Consider the following 22062-nt stretch of genomic DNA (forward strand, 5'->3'; position numbering starts at 1 on the left):
CTTGATTAATGACCCTGACATTTCTGATGTCCGGAGTGTTATAAATGCTCACAGGAAATCGTACAACAGCAGCATTTACAATTGCAGGCTCATTGCTGGTCTGTGCATTATTCCCGATGACTTACCCATGCCTCAAATCTCCAGTGGATTGATTCAAGCCCAAGGCAGATCTAATCTCAACGATAAAACAGGCGTTGCTAGGGGGTGGGTTAAGGGGGCTATAGCCCTGGGTCTTTTGCCTGTAGCCCCGGATAGAAGCTCAGGAGCTACAAGCAAAAGGCTAGCTAGCCCCGAGTCCCAACAGTCCTGACATTAGCATAGACCCGGATCTTTTACAGACCTAGCAACACCCCTGGATGATTAACAACCCTGTAAAAGAGAGCAAAGACCCACTGGCTAATTTCAAAGTTGTCAAACCTGCTAATTAGGAAAGGAGAAAGTGCTACAATATGCCTGCCATTATACATACATGGAGCAAGGGTTAAAGGGCAGTGGTGGACCCCAACACCAACACTGGGTAGTCTCCACTGGGTGGCGTGCTACAGGATGGTGTGCACGGTGGTGTGCTGCTTGTTAGTGGTGGCTCTCTGGGAGGGTGCTCAGATGGGGGGGCTGTCGTTGTGCAGGACGAGCCTTTTGAGTATGCAGTTTCAACTTCTAACAGATTTACACCACTTATGAAAAGTACAGTAGCGATAGTACTGACTGTACTGGTGGTAATTTAATTACTGCACACCTGGTGTCTAACAACAGAGGGAAATCTGCCCTTTAAAAGTTTGGCTTTACACTCTGTGCTGGTCTCCATAATTCGCCTAATGCCCCAAACCATCTACTGTACACCTTTCTGACATAGGAGCCAATGGAGTAAATGGGTGTAAATGCCATATTGTTTTGGCTGAGCTGGAAGCTTTAAGAAGTTAATTACATCTTTCCTTCATTTTCATGGGAGGAGCACTACAACTGTGGAGCCATCATCCTGTGCTGCGAGTGACATGGGGGTTATTCAATCTAGGGAGGAAGTGGTTACCAAAACCTCTAATGCCAGCACTAATAGGGATGGCCTGGGATCTTATTTTGTTAACACTGGATTAACACTCACAGATGCAGACCCCCGCCTCAAACAGGGCATCAGTCCCCTAGCCACTTAGCTACTTTTCCCCATAGCAAAAGCTTGTTGCAGCACCCAGTTCAACCGCTTATGTCGATTCTGACGCGATGGAGGACTACATACCAAAGGCTAATACGCCAGCAAGTAACTTAAATAATGGAGCTTGTAGACTCACACATGGTATTGTTGTCAATGGGGCCCCCTTTGGAGCTCTTAAACTTCCATATGGCCACAAGGTCCTTGATGGTATGGTGGCAAGCTCTGGGCAGGGGATTAGGGTTTTCAGTGGTGGGTTCCTCTTCCTGCATAAGGTGTCTAAACTGGCCACGAATCCGATGAAAACCAGGGATGGTCTTATAAATAAATGTATACATTGGTTTTGCTCTGTGCATGGCTGCATGTATGCCATTCATGAAAACATTCTAAATGGCACCAGGTTGCACTTTCAGGGAGATATATCCGGCTGGAATGCAGGGATCAGGGACCCCAGAGTTGACCAATGTCTTTTGGGCATTGATTTTAGATCTTACCGTCTGTCTAACTGCACGCTAGAAATTAGAGCCTATCTTTGCGCAGCATTGGCCACTTCTTCGGAGCTGGACCCCAGCATCCCATACTACCTGAAGCTTAAGCTAACTCAGTCCCACTAGGGAAGAACAGATTGGGTAATCTAATTCCTGTCAACTGAAATGCATCTGAGAAGGAAGGCATTGTCTGCGTTGAGTGACTAGATCCTGTTCCCATAGACTCGTCTCCTTGCAGTCTTGCAGCTATTGGCGCTTCCCTAAAGTTGCGTAATGATGTATGAGAGAATTCATATAAAAAAATGGATTCAATTGCGCCTTAATTTGAGTTTTATTGGTTCAATACAATCAAGTTATGAGTAGTTTTGCTCACATAGAAATGTTTGATCTGAATGCGGGTATTTGGTTACTTTAAATCAAATTTAATTCATTTTTTGCGAGATGCTGTCATATTCCCAAATTGTATCTGATTTTTTTGTGCTGAGTTAATTGTTAACTCCTAAATTCATAAATGATTCTTCATTTATGCCTGAGATTTCTTTCCAACGAATTTAATTCATTCGATGGTTATTTATTTCAAAATATTTTCTTTTCCGATTGTACTTTTACACTTCAATTGTAATGATGTTTGAATTATAGTCTCTCAATTGTCTTTCCAAACGAATAAGATTAATTCGATGGTTATTTGTTTCAGAATATGTTCTTATTCGATTGTATTATTGCTCTTCAATTATGATGTTGTTTGAATTATAGTCTCTCTTGAGCTAGGTCACTTCAGCTTTCTGTTCTTGCTCCTCAACACGTGTTCCCCCGTCATTAAATTGGACGGTTCACCAGGAGGTGCAATTTTGGCCCCTGTTTCAATTCTTGTGCATTCTAAAAATAAACCAGACAATATAGTCTGCTAAACATTTATGAAAAATGTTTGTCGGTATTATTGTTGACAATTTTACCATTTGCACTCACAGATATTTCTGATCTGATTTTAACTTGCTAGTTCCATTATTTTCTTCTGAGATTCGGTGAGCATCATCGGTTTGTGTCATCAAATTGATTGTCATCAAGTCCTCCTATGGGAACATGGTGGTTTACCATTATTATATAAATTGTTGGAGAAGCCCGAGGTGGAGAAAAGGGCGAGGCTGTTTTTGTGCTGTGCGGCTGTGCGGTGGTGAGATTACCTGATCTACAAACTCTTACCTGCAGTCACAAAGAAAGGCGAAGCGCCGCTCCAACTCGCATCAGTCTATTGGCAGGAGCCGATAGCAGTTGAAGCGGGCGGTGTGCTTCCCCATCGCTTCCTCATCACGTGACACGCGTCACCTGACGCCCGTTGGCCACGCCTACAGGAAGTGCCTTCATATCCGGCACTCCCTCACCCTTGCGGCGAGAAGCCCGAGGTGGAGAAAAGGGCGAGGCTGTTTTTGTGCTGTGCGGCTGTGCGGTGGTGAGATTACCTGATCTACAAACTCTTACCTGCAGACACAAGGAAAGGCGAAGCGCCGCTCCAACTCGCATCAGTCTATTGGCAGGAGCCGATAGCAGTTGAAGCGGGCGGTGTGCTTCCCCATCGCTTCCTCATCACGTGACACGCGTCACCTGATGCCCGTTGGCCACGCCTACAGGAAGTGCCTTCATATCCGGCACTCCCTCACCCATGCGGCGAGAAGCCCGAGGTGGAGAAAAGGGCGAGGCTGTTTTTGTGCTGTGCGGCTGTGCGGTGGTGAGATTACCTGATCTACAAACTCTTACCTGCAGACACAAGGAAAGGCGAAGCGCCGCTCCAACTCGCATCAGTCTATTGGCAGGAGCCGATAGCAGTTGAAGCGGGCGGTGTGCTTCCCCATCGCTTCCTCATCACGTGACACGCGTCACCTGACGCCCGTTGGCCACGCCTACAGGAAGTGCCTTCATATCCGGCACTCCCTCACCCTTGCGGCGAGAAGCCCGAGGTGGAGAAAAGGGCGAGGCTGTTTTTGTGCTGTGCGGCTGTGCGGTGGTGAGATTACCTGATCTACAAACTCTTACCTGCAGACACAAGGAAAGGCGAAGCGCCGCTCCAACTCGCATCAGTCTATTGGCAGGAGCCGATAGCAGTTGAAGCGGGCGGTGTGCTTCCCCATCGCTTCCTCATCACGTGACACGCGTCACCTGACGCCCGTTGGCCACGCCTACAGGAAGTGCCTTCATATCCGGCACTCCCTCACCCTTGCGGCGAGAAGCCCGAGGTGGAGAAAAGGGCGAGGCTGTTTTTGTGCTGTGCGGCTGTGCGGTGGTGAGATTACCTGATCTACAAACTCTTACCTGCAGACACAAGGAAAGGCGAAGCGCCGCTCCAACTCGCATCAGTCTATTGGCAGGAGCCGATAGCAGTTGAAGCGGGCGGTGTGCTTCCCCATCGCTTCCTCATCACGTGACACGCATCACCTGACGCCCGTTGGCCACGCCTACAGGAAGTGCCTTCATATCCGGCACTCCCTCACCCTTGCGGCGAGAAGCCCGAGGTGGAGAAAAGGGCGAGGCTGTTTTTGTGCTGTTTGCGGCTGGATCGGCGATAGGAGGCGGAACTCTCTATGGAAACTACTAAACCCCGTACAAGGCTCCAGGGCAAACGAGAGGTATCGATAGTGCCTATACAACAAACGACCAACAACCGAGATCTTGATGGAACCATAACGACTAATTCAAAATCACCAAACACACACAACATCATCAAAGCAAAAGCTGTAGATCAGGATTGCTTGCTCAATGTCGACTTGGTAACCCACACTCTTGCTTATGATAAACTAGACACAAAAATATTATGTTCTGCCCCAGCTTCCTTGTCTCATCTTGATCACGCATGTTCTATACGTGACCCTCCTAAGTCGCTTACACATCCAGAGATGCTAGGATATAATTCACGACTCGAAAAGTCCCATCAAACGCCTCTTCAAGAGCGTGCGAGGGCAGCCAAACAGCAATGGCAAGCAACACATCTCCCAACTGCTATGACAAATGATGATCCCACAAATCCACTCATGGCACAAAGTGTACGTCTCTCATTGGACATCACAGAAATCGACACAATTATAGATTTACAAGGAAACAAACTTGAGGTTTGTGGCGGCCTGTTTACACCAAACCAAATCGGACAAATCGAGTCATCTACCCCAATAGGTTTCTTAAGAACCGCTTCGTCGGTGAAGGAACCTATGGAAACCAACCTGGATGAAACAAATTCTTCCATCTGTGTGAACCCTGGGAATATAAGTAATTCTCCCGAATATCAACGAAGACTGCCTACGACGATGTTAGATCTACAAAATACTTTGGTTGCAGTGTTATCAACAGCTATGATACCGTTTTTAAAAATCGAAGAAGCAATGGTTGATTCCATCAAAGACCAAGCGACATTGCTAGCAATGCTCTTGACCAAGCAAACACAGTTTGAATCCCTAATAAGCTCCATTCAAGAAAGACTAAAATATGAAGCTGAATCATCAAGAACATGGCAAAATAGACTAGCGGAAGTGGCGAGAGCCGATAGAGCTGACAAATTAAGCCTAATGGACACTTTTTCAACTATCACCAAAAAAATGGTGGATGACAAAGTAAAAAAATCTGCACAAGTAACAATGAACCCACAATGTATATCCAAACAAACTCAGACAGAAAATCAATCTAATTCAAATATGAGGAAAATAGACCAAACAACCCAATACGATCATCAATTCTATCCAGTTCCTATTCCACAAGCCTTGGTTTCTGCGGGGCAAGAGATCACGGAACCACCCGCTTGTACCCCATTTGATATTTTTGATTTGTCAAAACGAGGATTAGTGGGGCAGGAAACAGCTATTAAACCAAAGCACAAAAAATATACAAAAAATGGGTCACGTGCATTTCTGCGAAAGGTACTAAATGCTCAGAAAACGAATAACGAAAGGACAAAGACCAATAGAAACTCTCTGGTTAATAACCAGCCTATTCTTCCACAACCGATTCTGATCGATGGAAAAGTAGATAGAGCTCTAAATCTTACATCACAAGGCAATCAGCTAACGCCGGAACCACTAGATATACTTTTAGATGTAATCAATCAACAAACCACCCCGAACTCTAGAAAAAGAGTTAGAGCTCTAAATCCTACGGCACAAGGCAACCAGAGAACACTTGAACCACAAGCCATACCTAAAGAAGTAATCATTCAGGAAACACGAATCAAAGCTCCAAATCCTATTAACCTGACAGACACCTCTACACAAAACGATGTAAGTGACTATAACTCCATTTCCATAAACTCTCAAGATGAATCCCACATTGTAATAGATGAATATGAAGATTCACTTCTTGACTACACTCAAACTAACATCTCTCTGGCATATTCAGCAGTTTCCACTGAAGAAATATGGCCAGCTAACAAATCAGAAAGAGCCATTGAATCCAGTGGCAACAAAACAATTCATGTAACCCCTAAACTATTCAGACCAATTTTTAGAAATCCGTCAAACATATCGTGTGCATATCGACTAGCTATATATCCGAAGAAATTGAGCAATGAAGATCCTGTCATCTTAAATAGATCCAATACTTTACGATTGTTTAAGGCAATCCCACAATTGTCCCACATAAAAACGGAAGATATTGAGTTAATCATATTTCCAAATAAAAAATATATGGAAGAAGCCCATGTTGATTTCTCCAACTACGACACAATGCAATGTGTCCTCAACAACAAACATCACTTATTGACTTTGGGATTTCAAACAGGAGAAATCATGGTATCTCGTTTGATGGCGGAAAAAAAAATAAGAACACTAGAAATCTTTACTAAAAATATAACCAAGAACCGAAATGAGCAAAAAATTATTCAAGAAGGTGGAAAAAAAATTACTGACAAAAGTCTAAGAACAAATGACAAAAATAAAATGTCACGAGAAAGTTTAAGAAACATCTCTAACTTAGACGTGAATCGGAGAACAAAGAAAACGTCTCTATAACAACGAAAAGCCCCATTGAAACCCCATACAATCCTATGTTCGTGGAACACAAGGGGACATAGACATCTTTTTGAAAATGAGACACCTATACTTGAACAAGTCGATATCATATGCCTCCAAGAAACCTGGTTGAAAGAGGAAGTAGTGTGTGATGGCTATAGTTCATTCATGAATCCGGCCATAGGTTCACAACAAGGGAGACCAGCATCAGGAATGCTCATATTATCAAAAATTCAACCCACATGGCGAATAATGGAAACTAAAATAATTCATCCGTGGGCACAACTACTATCCATCAGCATTCCGTCAATACAGAAATCTAATCCATCCTACCCTGCAAAAGACACATGCTTATCAATTTTTAACATATATTGGAACCCTACAGCTATGTCTGACAATAAATTCATCGATTCTATATGTGATGAAATCGACTTATTGAACATCAGTAATAGTACAAACGAAATCATCTTGGCAGGAGATTTCAACTTCCATCTTTTTGACAAAGGAGGAAGCAAATTGGCACTTAATGAAATGTTATCTAGAGCGAGAAAATGGATTAAGGAAATAACATTACGCAACATATACCTAAGTGTCCAACCCACGAACGATAAAGGCATTCCATTGCCGACCTGGTCACGGGAGAACTCCAACACAATAATTGATTATATCTTCACAACAGAAGGTATTCGAAATATCACAACTTCCACTGCGAGTTCCACGAATCCAAATAGTGACCATCGTCAAATTATTATTTCCTGGCGAGCCGAACCTTCAAGTGATCAAGGTTTGAAGCTCTGAACTAGAAATAAACAACGGGTTGAACCGGCTCCGAATCAAAGATCATCAAACACGAGACTTACCTACTTTATTCGAAGATACACCTCTGGAGGACCAAGCTAAACTAAATTATGGCTGGATCTTAGAGAAGTATCAACAATCTACATCGAGAAATCAACAAAGAGTCAAACAGACGCACACTCACTACTTCAATTTACAAATCTTTCTCGAAAAAAAGAAACATTACAAACGACTTCGACAAATAAAGAAAAATAAAGGAGACTATCAAAGTGAAATAAAAAAGGAAAAACAAAAATTCACCAACATAATGAAATCACACAAAATGATAACGAAACAACATGATGCAGAAGCACTTTTGAAAGCATTAAATGGAAAAAATACGCGACAATTGTGGTCCTTGATGAATATAACATCGAAAAATCAAACCTTGATTCAAGAAGTGGAACCACATATATGGGTTAAACACTTCCAAAACCTATATAAGAAACCGGTATTCGAACCAACATCAGTTCTTCAAGAAGATACCGACCCCTGGTCACTAAAATGGGACATAGATGATATTACCACCACCATGAGGAGTCTGAATTCATCTAGAGCCCCGGGACCTGATGGGCTAGCAAACAGCAACCTCAAAGCAAATCCAGAACACTGGGCCAAACTTTTCGTACATCTCTTATATCTGATAGAAAAGACGAAAGAGATTCCTCGTACATGGTCAGTAGCTACTTTAATACCAATCTATAAGGCTGGAGATAGAAAAAACCCAGCCAATTACAGACCAATAGCTTTATTGGACCCGTTGGGTAAACTCTTTGCAGGCTATCTCGAGAAAAAACTATCTGTTTGGGCTATTCACAATGGTAAACAAGCAAAAAGACAGACTGGCTTTGTCACAAAAATAAGTACCAACGTCAACCTTCTCTTGCTGAATATGATAAAATATGAAGCATTCACAAAATTACAGCAGGTATACGCAATCTTCATAGATTTGAAAATGGCATTTGATTCTGTTAATCGACAACTTCTCTGGTCCAAATTGGCTGCTTGGGGCTGTCCATCGACCATTCTCCACCCAATACAACAGCTATATTCGAACACGTCAATTAGAGTCCGACTTTCAAATGACGGAAAAGCAACAGCCCCAATTCTCACATGGAATGGGTTAAAACAAGGTTGCCCCTTGGCGGCTTGCCTCTATAATCTTTACACTCATGAGTTCGAACGAAAAATTAAACACACTACAGCGAATCCACCGAAGATAAATAGTGAATTAATTCAAACCTTAATTTTCGCTGATGACATTATTATCATGGACAAAACCGCAAAAGGTCTCCAAATAACATTGGACAAAACGCAAACTTTCATGAAGGAAAACGATCTACAAATTAACACAGATAAAACCAAAATGATGAAACTCATAACTTAAAACTCTAAGAAGCAATGGACACCAAAATTCTACCTGGAACATAAAAACGTTGCGTCAACCAAATCCATAAAATACCTAGGTGTAATTATCAACCCATCTAAGAACGAAAAAGAATGGCAAGAAAACATCGAAGAAAAAACAATATCATTGTCAAGACAAGGCCGCTTCTTTCACTGTAAATATGGTACCTATACGGTAAAACCTACAACTCTATTGTATAAACAGAAAGTCATCCCGATTTTGACTTATGCGAGCGAATCTCTGATACATCAGCATCTATTCAAATGGTCAAGATACGAAGCTATATTCTGGCGAAAAACCCTTGCTCTACCAAAATCTTTTCCAATCTCTAGAATTCGATATGAACTCGCCCTCCAATCTGTTCAATCCATTGTACTGTGGAAACAAATGGACCTATACAGAAAAATCATCTCGGAGGAAATAATTCCAACACTCGAAATCTTGAAAGATAAAAAACATCCATCTCAAATTGCAGCCTTAACAAAGTGGACAAGCGAAATCAAAGAAAAAATGCAACAAGAAGAAATTAGCGAAGAAATGCTGAGAAACAGACCACAATACGCGAAACGAAAAATTCAGAAAAATGACTGGATAAGAACAATGGAAGGCCAGAAAAAATTTAAAAGACATCTAAATGCTGACATGGAAGTAAGAGCTATTAACGAGATGCCTTCGTATTTACTCCAATTCCCTGATGTGAAAATTTGTGACCTATTTTTGCGCTTTCGTTTGAACATACTACCAACACGCGAATACTTGTCATTAATAGATCGAACACGTAGTAAATCAGCAACCTGTCGCTACTGTAAAGACCCTATGCAGCAAGAAACATTATTCCATCTAATCATGGTGTGCCCAGAGCTAAAAAATAAACGTGACTTATTTAGAGACTTTTTTAAAATCTCAGACCAACAAATGACAACAGAAGAGCGTTGGGCAACGCTGCTCCAAGGAAACAATCAGTGGTTGATCATTACAGTGATCAAGTTCTGGAACGAAATCAACAAAGAAGTGTAAAAAAAAAAAAAATAATAGGCAGATCGAAATTTAGTGGCAAGAAGAGAATGAGGAAAAAGAAAAAATGAAAAGTTTGATAAGTCAAACAAAACATTTAAAAAAAATATATATATATAAATTGTTGTTTACTAATTGTAAGTTTGTGTGTATACGCTGTTAATTAGATTTAGTAATCTTTTGTGGGCTTCTAATGGTGAAAAAGAATCTTTACCTATTTGACTTCAATGTTGTTTGCTCTTCTTGCCTCGCGGTACGATAGCCGTCCATTTTGTACAAGTCTCTATCTTTGTATAATGCGCGATAACGCAATCATGTGCATGTGCGCAATGACGTCATGCATATTAATGCCGTGATTGCATCTTGCTTTGGGAAACTTATAGATCTTTCTACTATGTCTATTCCTACAGTATTGTTGCAAATTTGTATGGACTTACTGTTATATATTCATGAATAAATTTGCTAAACGTCTGGTTTATTTTTACTCTCTTATATGCCCTTATGATTTTACACTCTTTGAGTGGTGTACTCTTAATTACCCGAATAGCAGATATTATTTGTTTCTTTGGATATTGAATTCTTGAGGCTGAATTTTTCTTCATTACATTACATGATTATCAGAATATGTCATCTTAGATTTTATATAAAATAATTCTCATTATATCAACTATTGAACACTAGGTACACAAAAATGTGTACTTTGAAAAAGAATAATGAAAACATTTTGAAATTATTCAAGTCGTATCTACAATGCTTCTTGGTACATAGAATAGTCGTTATTAAAGAAAATGATACATTTCCTGTTCCGTGTTTAGACCAGAATGGCAGGTATCCATTAGACAAATATAGTACGCTTCTCTTTTTCTCCATTTATTTTACAAATCTCCTCCTCTTGGTGGTAATGTTACTTTTTCTATGTTCCATATTTTGGTGTTCTTGAAAGTGGAGTGCCAGTGGCGATCTGAGGTCTTTATTGAGTATGGATCTGTTGTGTTCGCCCATACATATTTTCAATGTCCGGATAGTGCTTCCTATATAGTGTTTATTGCAAACACATTGTAACCCGTATATGATATACTTGCTGTTGCAGTTTATCAGATCTTTAATTGGTTTACATTTGCCATTTGGCATTGTGATGCTTTTTTTTGGCACTGTACGAATATTTACACACAAGCCCATTTCCGAATTTGTAATTGCCTACTGTAGGTGGCTGGAGCCACATATTTGGGGGGAACTATATCTTGTTTCTGTGCTTGCTGGAAATGGGACGGACTGAGCATTTCTTTAAGATTTTTTGATTTGCAAAACGTTATACTCGGTTTGTTGTCCAACAGATGTTGCAAATCAGTGTCCACTTTTAGTATGTGCCAATTCTTCATGAGTATTTTTTTTATTGTGTTGTTGTTGCTACTGTATGTTGTTATAAATCATACTTTTTCTTGTTGTAATGGTTTTTGCAATTTTAGTTTGTTTTGAAGAAGGTCTTCTGTGATTCTTAGTTTTGTTTTTTGGTAGCTTTTGTTGAGGTGCTTATGCTTGTATCCTCGCTGTTTGAATATCTGTATTGTATTGCTTGCATGTTTTTCAAACTCTTCCTCTGTTGTGCAATTGCGCTTCACTCTAAGCAGTCCTCCATATGATATATTTTGGATAACGTGATAGGGGTGGTTGCTTGATGCATGTAATATACTTTTAACTGCTGCTGGCTTGTTGTAAAGTGTAGTATTAACTGTATTTTCTTGAATGTATATATGAAGGTCCAAAAAGTCTATTTCTGTTTTGCTTTGTTGCATGGTTAATTGTAAATAATAGGAATTGTGATTGAGATATTTGAAATAGTCCAATAGTTGTTCTTCAGTTCCATTCCAAATCATGATGATGTCATCTATATATGTTCCCCAGTATGCTACATTGTTCTGTGTGGTGAATGATGGATGTTGCCATGCGTCCTCAATCTCATAGGGCCTCATTACGAGGAGGGCGGAAAGGGGGTAACGGCACCGGTAAAGGTGCCAGTGCCGTTAACCCCGTACCGTCCTATTATGAGGTCCCCTAGCGGGACCCGCTCTGGACGTCTGATTTTACCAGACGTCCTTTGCGGGTCCCGCGAGGGGACAAGAATGCTAACAATGGGCCTGTTATTGACGGGCCCGTTGTTAGCATCAACCCCATTCCCATTGAGCCCTATGGGGCTCAAATGAGAATAGGGATTCATTTTTACCAGGTCCATGCAATGGGCAATTACCGGGCCCGCCAAGGTCAGCATGACACGGTAATTGCCCATTCCATGGACCTTGTAAAAATTAATTACCGGCGGCAGCCGTGGCCTTAATAAGGGCACGGCTACCGCCAGGGTCCTAAGGAGGCCTGTAGTGTCCCATGTATAAGTTGGCGTTAGACGGTGCAAACTTTGCCCCCATGGTTGTACCTTGTGTTTGTTGTAGAGTTGCTGGTTGAAAGTTAAGATATTATTGCTTAAGGTGAAGTTTAACATTTCTAGAATCATCAGATTTTGTTGATAGAATGATGCGGATCTTGTTCTTAATACATAGTTGGTTTTTTGAAGTCCTTTATCATGAAGAATGCTAGTGTATAAAGCTGAGACGTCAAAAGTGACTAACCAGTAGTTGGGTTCCCATTGTATTGTTTCTAGTTGCTGTATAATGTGTTTGGTATCTTTTAAATATGAGCATAGTGCGGCTGCCAATGGTTGGAGATGATTGTCAATGTATTTGGAAATTCTTGCTATTGTGTGATGTTTGGTAGATATAATTATTTTATAGAGTTTTGTATGTGTCATGAATGTACTTTCATGGCAGCTGGCGGCAGAAATAAAGTTATTGATGATGATGATGATGATGAGTTTAAGGTTCTGAAATAAAAGCATGAGAGGGATTATTTCAATCTCCTGGCTGGTTTTCTGGCTATGAGGAATGATATGATTCATGATATGCTTCTAGTGGTATTGGTGTGAGCATATGGCCCTTTGAGTAACGTGCATGTAATGGATGGGATTGCAGAATAACTCTGACACCAAATAATCAAACCAATTCAGGAAGATGGCAAAGGTACTGTTTTATTATCTATTATCTAAAACAGGGAGTTACAACGGACATCAACGGACGTTCGATCAGGCTCTCAATGAATTTGGCACAAAAACATCCTTATATGCAAAAATACATCAGACGTGACATCATACTACGTGGCAAATATTAGAAAACCTATCAAGGGGAAAATCTAAGTATACATTGCACAGGGACCAGGATTGTGATTGGCTGCCCACTGTCAGGTGGACAACTTATGCCTACCTCTAAAACATGTAATCTTCACCACTATTAAGTACAGAGTTTATCATTGGTCTTCAAACTATAAGGCCCTTCGTTATATGGCCCTCTACAATTGGTTGGTACACTCGTGCCATGTCTGGAACATTCGGTTCACTTAGCAGCATGCAAGCTCAGACCCAGGTGCCAGGAGGTGGACTTGACTTTACCTCCCCAACCAATTATCCCAACATCTCTCATCACCCATATCTTCTGCAATGAAGATTGTCTCTGAACTTGGCCTTGCAAGTATCCTTGTCTCTGGGACTATATGGGAGTGCAGCACTCACTTTCGTTGTTCTAGAACTCCAAGCTCAACTCTATTTCCATCCTTGGCTCACATGACAGGAAACCACGATTTTGTCAATTTTGCAGCATTTTGCAGCATTTAAATGTTTTAAATGAATACATCTTGGCACTCTTGGTGTCCTTTCTTTGCACCTTAACAAGGGATGATTCATCCTTTGCACGTTCACTGCTTTCAAGAATAGATAACGAATTTGGCTACTTCATTTTGATACAAGGCCAGACAGCCTCGCGATGCGCTTCCACGATCTCAGCTTATTCTTGCTGCAGCACAATTCTCGGATTTTATCTCCATGGGTCCTGGCTTACTAAATTCATGACACTGATGTCCAGCTTCTATACAATGGCGGCTTCGCCTGCAGTCTATTCACTGCCAATAGCCAGCTTCTAAATTCACTTAATCTACTTGTGTTTCACCATCTGTACAATTATTGAACGTTGCATTTTCTGCAGGACTTCGCACACATGCAATCTTCTTCTCGCACATGAAAGTTTACTCAATTCTTAACTTCGTCATCAGTTTCTATAAGATCCATGCATCCTCTTCAGCCTGTATTCTCGGGGCATCATGCATGTCCTTTGTGACGTCACTCGCTTCTCTCTTTGCTCCTTTTCATATTCCTTCAGGAAGTTCCTCCCTCAGATTGTCGGCACTTTGGGAATACATTCGATAGTGGTTTCTCAGTGGGTATCTCCTTTTGAATATCATGGTATTGGCACAACTACTGATGTAAACATGGCAAGATCTCAGGCTTCCAACATATAGGAGGTAGGGGGCGGGATTTCCTGCAGAGGCATGTAACTGCTCCTCTACAGGTGCCTCCAGTTTTCTTTGTAGATATCAGAGATGAATGTGTGGAATTAGCTTACATGGAATGCTACATAATGTGAATATTGTACAGACCTCAAGATGAAGGCAGTGGAGGTCAGTTTGAATGATATCTTTTGTCTCCTAACTTAAGATGTACTTCAGAGACAAGTACTGCTTCTATTTGAACAAGCAGTTGTTAAAGTGCAGTAGTTGTGGATTTTATAGATCTGATGCAGCAAAAGCAGATCAAGGCTGTGAGCGAAGTCCATTGCCTTGCCCATGTGAGCTATAGTTGGGGAGGTTCTCTGAGACAAGAGGTTCTGTAACCAAAGCTGCACTGTAGCCCAGAGTGAAGGAGAATAAACTTGGATTGTTGAGTTGAAGGGAGAGAAGTCATTCTGTTAAGTTTTCATTTCTAGATATTATCCAGTATGGTGGCACTAGGGTACAGTTATCCGCACTACTGACATGACATTCACCCCCTGAAGCACCACAAACATTAAAAATCAATGGGAGCATTTGGAGGACTTTATCATTATGAATTTAAATTTGGGAGAAGAGAAAACAGTTCCATTCAGACCTTTTTCACTGAAACTCATCCATGTGAAGAGTGTGGTGAGCGACTGTATCAAATGCTGCTAAGTGGTCTCAGCAGTATCCTGAGACAAGGATCGCGACCACTAAGAAGCTCCAGAGAATCCTTAAGCACCAGACAATGTATTCTCTCTGTAATAAATTTCGATTGAAACCAGGTTGATATGTTACTAGTAGCTTGTTATTCAAGAATTCAAGATGTGGGCCAGTGGTTATATTTATACGAGTAGTTGTCTATCCGTTTGTCTCAGAGGGGTCCCAAAAAACCTGTCTTAGATTTTGGATGTTTGTAGTGTATATGTGGTGCTTCACCATTGACCTGGGGGAATACCTTAAGATCAAGGGGGGTCTTTCAATCTGACATTGTCTGTACTGGCTGAGGCTTTGGTTGAGAATATCAATAATTAAACCTTAGTCCATTTAGGGATGTTGTACTGAAATAAAATGTCTTTGAACTTTATGTATCTTGTCTTAGAAGAATTCTGCATGAGTGGAGGATTTTATTTGGATAAGACAGGTTGACTATGTGCAGGAACGTAGGCAGAATTTTATGGTGGAGTGGAGTTCTCATAAGTGTTTGAACATGTATTTGTTTGGTTTGTACAGTATTGGGATTTTGTATTTAAAATGTCTTTGTGGGATATTCTCTTATGTTTGAGAGTTTCCAATGCATTGAGGGTCTGAGAGCAGCAGTGCTTTGCCAATTTCCGAGAAACATTTATGCTGGTGGTATGTTCATTATTGTACCCCCACATCTGTGTTTGTGTGCTAATAGACTTGGTTGACAGAGGAGCCAGGTTTGTAGACACATGTAAGATCTTTCGCAGTTTCAGGATGTGATGAGTGTTCATGGATGCTGAGAGTGAATCCATCTAATGTTGCAAGAGGTCTTCATTTGGTCATTGGAGCTTCTTCGAGTGCAATAATCGATGAACTGGCTTTCTATAATGATTCGTAATCTTTATGTTTTTGTGGTTAAATGCAAGTTATACAGTATTACATTTTTGTGTGGGTGGTGTACAGGATCAAGAGTAAGACTCTCATATTTGGTATGGCTTAAAGACTTTTATTTATCAAAAAAATAAGAGGGTTGGGTCAATCCTTTCTATCCCTTCTTCTAAGAGTTGTTTCCCTAGCTCAACAAAACTAAGGAATGTCTGTATCAGGATATTAAACAAATAAGAGCATCTTCATTCCTGTGTCCAAACCCTTAACTGGCCCTTACATTGTAAACTTAATATAATTTGCACAAGGGAATTCACATAAGCTATCACTCGTGGCTTTCCTTCCAAGTTCAAAAACACAAAGGGTTTGAATGTGCAAAAAGGAAAAGAATAACAAAGTTCCATGAGGAAAGGGGGTTTCCCTTCCCCTAGATTTCTTCTGGTAATCAAAAAGTCACTCAGTTCTAGTTCCCATTCACTTTTGCATATTCTGTATTTCCATTGCTTTCAAAGGGTTATAGTTCTTCCCTTCTCCTCTGATTATTCCTCTTGAAACTCCTGGTAGACTACCCCACCAGGATATTTGTGGCTTTCTCATTTATCCTTTAAAAAAGGGGCATGCTTCATCACTTCAATACTCGCTTACAATTTTACGTTTCCATGTTTACTTTGCTTTCCACTCCTGGTGTACTATCCTGTCAGGATGTTGCTGTTTTGCACGGTTCAAGTTCACTTTCTTTCTTAATCCTGGTTTACTCTCCTGCCAGGATATCACTGTTTCATAAATACAACCTCACTTCTTTCTAGCTCGTGTGTTTGTAAGTACAACCTCACTGTTTGCATGGTTCACTAACCTACCTGGGTGTTTGTCCTCTCCAATAACACTTTCTTTAAGGCACAATATCACATTTGTCCAATATTGCTTTGTTGATCGCCTCTCGGTCAGGTTTTGGGCTATTGCCCCCTTTCCACCATTATTCGCATTCACATTTACTCTTCTCTTCACACAGAGGGTGGCCGACCCTTTCTCAGTATTATTTGCAAAGACACCAATTTTCTCACAGGCCTCGCTTTGGCTTCCTCGTGCTACTTCTGTAACACAGCATTCACTTCCAGGCACTCTGGTAGACCATATGGCTTCCCTGGGTTTATCGGATGTCTTTTTTGTCTCTCACGTCTCGGTTTCTCCAGTTTCTCTGATCCTCCGACTCAGTGTGTGTCCTGTCAGACGAGCGGCCGTCACGTTGCCTCTTCCTGCGGCGTACGGTTCCTGCTGCATGTTGGCAATCGAGCAGTGGGCTTCCTTCGCTCTGGTTTTCCTGCATGCCTCTCTTGTCAACCACAATAGTTCTCCTTCCGTTTTGCTTGCGTTTGGCATTCTCATCAGCGGCAGCACCAGTCACCAGCTCACTCAGTTTCTGCCTCTCTCTCCCCAATCTGTCAGCTGTTGCAGATTTAAACTTCCGTATCTTGCCAAACAATTTCCATAGACCGGACCTCTCTGTTGGTTTACTGGACATTGTCATCTTCATCGCTCTGTCACTCTTCCTCCTTCCAGTACTAAAGGGGGTGGGGCAGATGCTGTGCTTTACTGGGAACACCTGTATATTCTTCATCTATATCACAATAGGCCATATAGGTATGTTGTCTAGGTGCATGGATGTCATCAGAAATTATGGTTACTAGGTTATTTTGATCAAGTATTGTCTTTCCCCCTGGAGTTTGTCTTCTCCCCCGTGGTCCTCCTGCAGATAACCATCTCATGCTTAGAGTCAGGTAGCTTCTGTCTTTCCATGGACTTGTAAAAGAAGCTTCCCTCCAGAGAATTAGTGATGATGTTGCTAGATTTATCACAATGGATAAGACACAGAGCGGGAGAGTGGGCTTCAGTCCGAGTTTGGCAGTATTCCTGTGGAATAAGTACCAAGCTCAGTTACCGTTATGGCCACTTGCTCCAGCAAATTTACTGCCATATTTTCATATTATAAGAGGCAAAATGACTTGTGAGTTTACCGATTTATCATGGGCGGTAATTCTGCATGCGGTTAATCCACCCATTTTTGGATGTAAAGTGGAACCTGTATGCTGGAAGTAAATCCTCCACTTTACCTCCACATACAGAACTTGGCAGTATGGTAAACTGGTCGTAAAGTGGCTGTAAATCCGTTGCCTCCGTTTTACTGTTATTTTCTCCCACAGCGTCAAACTTGTACTGAGATGCAGTGTCTTTTTTATAGCACATATGTATTTTGGAGCTGATGTTTGAGTGTTCTATTTTAAGTTCCATTTTGAATTGGAGACATCAAGTCCCAATACGAAAACTCAAAATGCTCCACTTGCTGGTTCATAGAAAGCAAGAGAGACAGGGCAGTTTGCTGCGAGAGAGTGAAGAATGGTGGGTGCACAAACGGTTATGTAGCTTGTGCTGTGGTCTGGACATTCTTTCTTGTGCTGTGTGGGAAAAGGTCGTTCATTTTTTTATGAAAAAATGTTTTTGCTGGCGTCTGTTCATGCATGAAGGTCCTAGACTGATCAGCCACACAGATCCATACAACACACATGTCCTATGTCTGTCTCTGGGGGATTATTAGATTATGCGCCCAGATGCCCTTGAGCCCGGCATGCTTTCCAAATAAATAAAATACAAAATACAAATACACATTTTTGTAGGCATATGATTGAGTGTGTGGGTGATTGTTTCTTTGGAACACTTTGGGGGTCATTCCGAGTATGGAGGTAGCCATGCTGCTTTTAGCAGCATGGCTACCCCCATACCGGGTACCGGGTCTGGGTCCGGGTTCCCTGAATGGGGAAATACCGGGCCATTCCGACCTTGGAGGGCCCGGTATTTCCCCATTCAGGGAACCCAGACCCTGTGCATTCCCATTCCCATTCGAGCCCCCATAGGGCTCAATGGGGATGGGGAGCATGCTAACAACGGGCCTGTTAATGACGGGCCCGTTGTTAGCATGCAGGCCCGCTCGCGGGACCCGCAAGCAGACCTCGTAATGAGGCGGTAATGGGTTGTCGGCGCCGGCAGCTTTACCGGCGCCGTTAACCCCCTACCACCAGAGTCGGAATGACCCCATTTGTATTTACTGGATGTCAACCAAGAATCCCATTGTAAGTGTTGTTTTCTATTTGATTTTATTTTTGGGGGGCATACCTACGATATAGCCATTGGTCTTTACTTGTCTCATATATTCACAAACCTATACATTGATCCTCACTGCATGGGCGTATTTTGCCATTTTAGATTTTCTTTTGGTGTTGAGTTTGAAAATCTGTATCTCTGTGGTTATGTGTATGGTGGATGTACTGGGGTTACTCTATTAAAAATTCACCAATGGCTCTTTCCCTTTTTCGAAAATCAATTTCTGTTGATGTTGAGGCTTATTTTGAGATTTTGGCAAATTTCAGATAGTTAAGTAGCCTATTTCCTCTTTCCTCCCACTCGTCCTTCTGCAAAACCCTCTGCCTTGTGTGATAACATTGTTTTGACATATTTGTGATGGAATGGCTGTTATTTGTGTATTTTATCTTATTGTTTACTGTTAATTTTTTAAAATAGAGAAAGGACTGAGAGTTTACAAGTAAACTTGTAATTCTGAGATTTTCATACATGTATCGTTATACAAGTCGCCATATGAAAGTTTGTCTTCTCATAAATCACAAGCTTGTAAGGACACCATATTCAATTCTTGACCTTGCACAGAATCCCTGATGAAGTGATAGCTGCATAAACCTTGCATAATAGGAACCTGGTATACAAAATGATTAGGTCTGAATACATGTCTGGGACACATTTAGCTGTTCCCTAGGCTTCTAAGTCATAGGCTTCTATCAGCTAGTTTGGTGGCATATGTCTAATCAGATACTACGTGCCTCAGCCGAGAGGTCAAACTATAAGTGGGAATGATGTTTTAGAGGCCCTCTCATCCTACAGAGCAATGTTAATGCAAAGTGGTTGGTGCCATGAGCCACCATTTCTCGTGGTCACATTATGTACCCTTCAATGAGGAAAGGATTCACTTCACACGCTAAAGTTTATCGGAGCTCTTGTAATCACTATGTTGTGAGATCTCCAAAACCTCACTCTATGATTCACAAAATAAAACCTTTTAGTATATATGATTGATGTAAGTGGTACTCTTTTCATAGATTGCTAGACCTCAAATCGTTTCATCTACTGTAGGGCAACAGTAAGTTACAAACTGTGACTTATTTGAATGTTTCCATTTATTTTGCAGGTGTTGACTGTGATTGGATATATACCCTAAGAATGCGACAGATGGAAACAAAGGCCTCCTCCCCACATCCTACAGGCTTGCGTCACTCACCCAGTGCTTCCAGCCTTTCCAACCTGTCTCACATTATGCCGTACCTCCATGACCAAGCTTCTTATGCTGCGGCTTTAAGACGGACAAGGGCACCAACCAGCTACCAAGTTACATCTATAAACTATTCCAGGAGTGCGTCTCCCACTCAACTTCTAGTAACAAGAAGCATGTCTTCCTTACATCTAAACTCCAAAGGCAGTAGCACTTCCAGTACAGCCTCTGATAGTCCCTCAGAGCGAGACAAATCAGTTGGTGCAAGGAACAACGGCTATTACTATGGTACAAATTCATACAGACCCTCTGTGGACAGAAAGAGCGGTGGAAGCAGCCCGCATGTTAGTCCAACACAAAGACCATATGGGAAATTGTACAAGCCTTTTCAGACCATGCACAACCCTTCCAATTCACGGTACAATGACAACAAACCTCAGAAGACTGGCCATGCTCCACAGCGGCAAATACCTGGGATGAATTTTAAAACAGACATTGATTCAAAAACTGAAGCGAGCAAAGTTAGTGAAGGTGGATGGATAAAGGTGGAGCACTCCAGAAAGCCTCATAGACAACCGTCAAGCAGCAAGACGAATAAAGACAGAGCCAAGGGAACTGGCCGCGGACGAAGATAGCAAAGATGTGAATATAAAACAGAACAATTTCTGTGCTTATGAACGAGGTTCTATTTGTTGAGTGTGGGACGATTAAGGGGTTCTATTGTATTTATTGGAAAATCTCTTACTCCATTGTGCCATTGTCATCCAATGATGTTTCATCAGGACCAAAACTAGCATAAGAAGCAGATGCCACCATGCTGGGTTAATGCAAAAACAGATACGTTTTCTGAGCTCCAAATTGAAAATGTTATTTTTCATATCAAAATGTTTACAATAGATTTTGACAAATTCAAGCTGACCATTAAGCAATTGTTTGTACTTTATCCAGTTGCTGTCTTAAGGGTTTTGGCACATCCATTGAACCGCAATGGCAAAAGATCACTTGATTATATTTGCATCTTGGAATTCGTTTTCAGTGTCTCGTGGTGTTGCTTAATATGTTAGCATTTTTATTTATCTAGTAGAGTTGCCCTTGTTTTTTAACATGACATATATGGTGTAATATCCAAATCCCCATGTGCCACATCTGGATCCAATAGAGACAGAGTTTACCTTGACATTTCCGTCAAAGTAAGCTCTGTAGTTTTCTTTGTGGCACCAAATATCCTGCCCTGCCCCCTCTGCACTGTGACTTTCCACTGCTGCTATTATAGGAATGATATCATGCATAATTCTTTTTGTTAAACATTGAAGTTTTCATTGGTGGCAACGTGGAGAAAAATAACAGACTGTGGGCTTCATCAGGGGTTAGGCGGAGCAGCAGACATGCCGCGTTATTGCTATTACCACTGCATCCCTTCTCCACCCAATACCAAGTTAGGTTGGAAAGCTGGAGATTTAGTGAAACTCCTGAAACTGTGGGTCATTTCTCTGATGCTAAAAAAGGCCAGTCTTTACCCTGATGACCATCAGAACTATCGTCCTATTGCCGGCCTTCCCTAGCCGGCAGAAATGCTGGAAAAAGTGGCTATGAGCCAGCTCCAGAATTACATTGAAGACAAGGGTCTGCTTCATCCTCTACAATCAGGGTTTCGGGCCTAAATTCGGGACGGCAACTGCACTGATGGCAGTATGGGATGAGCCGTTGCAGACAGGGGATGAAGGTAAACTGTCCCTGCTTGTGAGGCTCGACCTATCTGCTGCATTTGACACAGTGGACCACAGTATCCTGTTAGATCGCTTAAATAACATAGGGAATGTGGATTCAAGTGCTTTGGACTGGTTTGCATCTTTTTTGGCGGGGCACCAACAATGTGTACA

The 22062-nt window shown here is 41.6% G+C and overlaps 1 protein-coding gene across 3 annotated transcripts in view; it reads left to right on the forward strand.

Annotated features, from left to right (window-relative positions):
- The window catches only part of MAP3K20 (mitogen-activated protein kinase kinase kinase 20), a 1515864-nt gene extending 1494652 nt beyond the window's left edge, over window positions 1–21212 (forward strand). The window contains exon 20 of one of the 3 annotated variants that reach the window (XM_069616229.1): window positions 20102–21212. In XM_069616229.1, coding sequence (XP_069472330.1) covers window positions 20102–20817 — 716 coding nt within the window. In that variant the 3' untranslated portion in view covers window positions 20818–21212. The remainder of the gene's footprint in view (window positions 1–20101) is intronic. The other 2 variants (XM_069616231.1, XM_069616230.1) reach the window with 2 other exon arrangements.
- Window positions 21213–22062: the final 850 nt, after the last annotated feature.

Source organism: Ambystoma mexicanum, chromosome 9 (assembly GCF_040938575.1).
Source record: "Ambystoma mexicanum isolate Mex_15411 chromosome 9, UKY_AmexF1_1, whole genome shotgun sequence".
Lineage (NCBI taxonomy): Eukaryota > Metazoa > Chordata > Amphibia > Caudata > Ambystomatidae > Ambystoma > Ambystoma mexicanum.